Source organism: Silene latifolia, chromosome X (assembly GCF_048544455.1).
Source record: "Silene latifolia isolate original U9 population chromosome X, ASM4854445v1, whole genome shotgun sequence".
NCBI lineage: Eukaryota > Viridiplantae > Streptophyta > Magnoliopsida > Caryophyllales > Caryophyllaceae > Silene > Silene latifolia.
The window spans coordinates 17379196-17383844 of record NC_133537.1 but is presented as its reverse complement, the minus strand read 5'-3'; the positions used below and the strand labels follow the sequence as shown (position 1 = coordinate 17383844).

The following is a 4649-nucleotide window of genomic DNA, read 5'->3' as shown; positions in this document are numbered from 1 at the left end:
TTAACTGGTTTACCTTGCCCACATGCAATGGCATGTCTCTTGGAAAAGAGAATGGACCCAAAAGACTATGTGGATGATTTCTATTCAAAGGAGAGGTACATGCTCACCTATGCCAACAAGGTTTCCCCTATGCCTGGGTAAAACATTGGGAACCTCTTTGCTATGCCGAGCCACTACCACCACCCTTAAGGACCATGCCAGGAAGACCTAAGGGAAAGAAGAGAAAAAAAGAAGTGGAGAGATAGAAGAACAAAGAATCAAGAGAGGGAAGAAGTCTAAACATTGCGGAATCAGGGAGGCTCGAGTCACTACAAGAGAACTTGCAAAAACCTGCCGCACCACCAAACACCGCTTTGTGAGGGCACCGGTGGCGGACCACAAAAAAAGACCGAATGGGCACGAAACATCGAGAGAAAGCAAGGGCAAGGGCGCCCAAAAGGAAGCATGGAAAACAAAGACATCTCAATGGAGCATCATCAAGCACCTCCACTGCTATGCCATCAACAAACACTGCTGCACCTACTTCATTGTCATTCACAGAGCTTTTATCCCAAGCTTCTAATGTTCAAGGAAATCAAGCATGGCACCAGTCTTGATCAAAGTCATGAATGCTATTGTTATTGAACTTGTGTAAGGTTTATTTATGAACAATTCAACAAATTTCTAAACCTGCTTTTGTTACTTATGAACAATTAGTTGGACTTGTGTAAGGTTTGTGAACTTGCTTTTGTGATGTAATGCAATTCATCGGTTTACGTTTATCAATATTTCGAAGTTTGTGAACTTGCTTTTGTTGTGCTAATAACCAAATGCAATGTAAAAAATTGCAGCGTGTAATGAACAAGCAATTAAAATGAACAAGCAATTAAGAAGAACACAAGGTCTGACATTATCATTAAGAACTTAAAACCCACATTGTCGTTGCCATTACATTAAACATAGATACTCAGACTTACATACGACAAACTACTATGAAAATGATGAGCATCATACAGGCAAACACTACCATAGACAAGCTGCAACAATAACTGCCCCTCTCATACTTTGCCATGAAGGCTTTGTTCTTCAGATTTTCAATCTCAAATTGTAGCTTCTTCCTATCCTCCTTAAGCCATTGTATTTCACGACTCAAACAACCAACTTCATAATCAACAAGTCTCTTCTCCATCTTGAGCTTGTTGATTATCTCTTTCTGCCACTCAGTTTGAACGCGATCATGCCAACGAAACCAACGACAACCAACCATACCACCTGTTGGGTTAGAGAACTTGCACTTCTCAAAACGTCTTCCTGGATTGTCATTAGTACCAGACGTCAAAATGGCAACCGGCACACCACAAAGACATTTTCCGGGTTGCTCTTCAACGCCATTTATTATGATCGCTTTCATAGCTACTTTCAAATGACATTTTGATTGGCAAGCTAACCCTAATTTTCAGAAGACAAATCAAACCAACATCAAAATCACAACCTAATTACCAACAACCATATCGAAATTAAAATGAAAAAAGTTAACCAAATCCAAACAATGGAGAATGATTTACCTTGACAGAGAATGAGAATACAATGAAGGAAACAAAATCCAAACAAATTTGAGGAAAAGAAGAAGGATTGAAAGAGAAAGAAGAGAATGAATGGGGGAATTAGAAAGAAGAACACAACACAATTATAAAGGAGGAAATGAGGGCAAAATGGTCCGAAAAAATAGGTTTTAACTCAAAAAATTTAAAAACTGACGGAAAAGCTGCCGGGAAACGTTATTGGGTGCAAGTTTTGAACGGAGCCATTAAGTTGGGTGTAAAAAAATAAAAAAATTTGAGGTGAGAGTTATTTTAAAAAAGTGCATTTGCTGAGAGTGTATTTGATAAATTACTCTTATTAGTATTACTCCGTAACTTTTGAAATTTGAACTTAGTAATTCAAACCCAACCGTGTCTGCGTTTCATATAGCATGTGATGTAAATTTCGAAATGGGAAGAAAAAAGTTGCCAAAATTAAAGGATTTTCCAACCCTAATTGTGACACTCTCCATCTTCCCCAAATCCTAGCCATTCTTAAAGCTTCATCATCACTTTTTATCTTCTACAAAGAGCGACTATGGCGGTTTTCAGATTGAATCTTGCAACACCATCGCCATTATACTCACTAAGCAATTCCTCTATCAATAATACATTAGGAATCCAACTACACAATCCATTTCTAACATCCTTGAACAAGTCGAGAACGTTAAATCCATTGATGAGCGCCACAAACACGAGCGCCATCGCAACGACACTCGAAAAAGTGATGCAAGATGCGGGACAGATCTTCTCAAAGATGCAACGAGTCACAGCCACAGGGTTGATGGTCTACAGCGCTATACGCCCTGTGGCTAACTTGTTTCTAGGTCAATACTTGTCTGAACACACCATTAAAATTGTCGAGTTCGATGGCCTCGACAAAAACCTATTATTTCAAGCTGCACAACTTTACCTAACAAGGCGCACTAATTCATCCTCCAACATCTCGTCCCCTCGTACCAAGAAAGCTACAAAACTCGATGACTGCAATGAATCACCGATTAAAGTGACGTTGGATAAAGGCGAGTCGGTTATTGATGAGTTTAAGGGTGTCAAGTTCAAGTGGGTTTTATCGGCCGAGCAAGGATTGAAGGGCAAAAAGAAGGAAAATCAACAAACAATTGTTTTGTCATTCGAATTAAAGTTTCACCAAAGGTATGAAACAATGGTGGTTGACGAGTACTTGCCCTACATTTTAAATCAAGCGGAGTTGTCGAAGCAAGAGACCCGGGTAGTCCGATTACATACCGTGGACCCGTATTATTATCACGGTGATCCATGGGCGTCTACCCGATATGACCATCCCTCAACATTCGACAACTTGGCAATGGACCCGGAGATGAAGAGTATGATTATCAAGGATTTGGAGTTATTTTTAAGTCGAGGGGAGTTTTATCGGCGTGTAGGGAAGGCGTGGAAGAGGGGTTACTTATTGTACGGGCCTTCGGGGACAGGGAAATCGAGTTTGATCGCTGCTATAGCTAATCACCTTAAGTTTGATGTCTTTGATTTACAGTTAAGGGCACTTGAATCGGATTGGGAGTTGCAGCAGTTGTTGCTTACGATGTCAAATAGATCGATCCTTGTGGTCGAGGACATTGATCGGTGCAATATACAGTTGATTGACCAGCAGGAGTCTTCCGAAAAGGACAAAGACAAGGACAAGGACAAGGTACGTTTTGCAGACTAAGCGCCTAGGCGGTTTCGTGCAGTAATATGTATGAAAACTCTTTATTTACTTAATATGATACGAGTAGTTGGTCTCACCGGTCATCAATAATAACATTATAAGAAGGTTTTATGTATATAACCTTACATATGTATTAACTGATAGATGAACCATTTCAACCAAAACCTTAAGGTGATCGATTTCACTAATGGCAGATAACACTCTCGGGTTTGTTGAATTCAATTGACGGGTTATGGTCAAGTTGTGGGACGGAAAGAATCATCATATTCACCACAAATAATAAAGACAAGCTAGACCCTGCATTGCTGCGTCCAGGAAGAATGGACGTCCACATACACATGTCTTATTGCTCGCCTCAAGCCTTCAAAATCCTAGCCAACAACTATCTTGGTATCGACAATCATAAACGTTTCATCGAGATTGAGAAGCTCATTGAGGAATCCCAAGTCACCACAGCAGAAGTGGCCGAACATTTGATAAAATATGATCACCCTGACATTGCACTCCAAGGTTTGATTGATTTTATCATGTCGAAAAATTCCGGCAATGAACAATGATGTTTTTGTTGTTGTAAAGGTAGCTATTCTGACTCCTAGCTAGCTACTAGGACGAACCGTAGAAGTATACTGAAATGTATTGTTGTGTTTTTTGTTCTTAATACGTGCAATATGATTCATGAATGTCTCGTAAAACATAATTTAACTCTTACTTAATTTCTATTAAGTACTCCGTAGTTTATTCATCTTGTACCACCATCACCATTATACTCTCCATGTAAATCCTCTTAACACGTTAGGAATCCAAAGAGACAATCCTCTTCTAATAAATTTGAATAGTTCAAGAACGGTTCCATTGATGTGCACTACAAACACGAATGCCATCTCAACGACACTTGAAAGAGTAATGCAAGACGCGGAACAGATCTTCTCAAAGATACAACGAGTCACGGCCACGGGGTTGATGGTCCCGGTGGCTAACTTGTTTCTAGGTCAATACTTGTCTGAACTCTGAACATGCCATTAAAATTGTCGAGTTTGATGGCCTCGACAAAAACCTATTGTTTCAAGCTGCACAACTCTACCCTAGTCCCCTCGTACCAAGAAAGCTACAAAACTCGATGACTGCGATAAATCACCAATTAATGTGACGTTGGGTATAAAGGTGAGTCGGTTGTTGATGAGTTTAAGGGTGTCAAGTTCAAGTGGGTGTTATCGGCCGAGCAAGGACTAAAGGAGGAAAATCAACAAACGATTGTTTTTGTCATATGAATTAAAATTTCAGCAAAGGTATGAAACAATGGTTGTCAACGAGTACTTGCCCTACATTTTAAAGCAAGCGGAGTTGTCAAAGGAAAAGACCTGGACGATGCTCCGATTACATACCGTGAACCGGTATTCTTT

The 4649-nt window shown here is 39.9% G+C and overlaps 1 protein-coding gene across 1 annotated transcript; it reads left to right on the top strand.

Moving 5' to 3' along the window:
• The first annotated feature begins 1721 nt into the window (after nt 1-1721).
• Nucleotides 1722-3922, top strand: LOC141621257 (AAA-ATPase At3g50940-like). The gene is made up of 2 exons (XM_074437898.1): nt 1722-3231; nt 3444-3922. The coding sequence occupies exons 1-2, from the start codon at nt 2098-2100 to the stop codon at nt 3804-3806; spliced, it is 1497 nt and encodes a 498-aa protein (XP_074293999.1). The 5' UTR covers nt 1722-2097; the 3' UTR covers nt 3807-3922.
• The last annotated feature ends 727 nt before the right edge of the window (nt 3923-4649 follow it).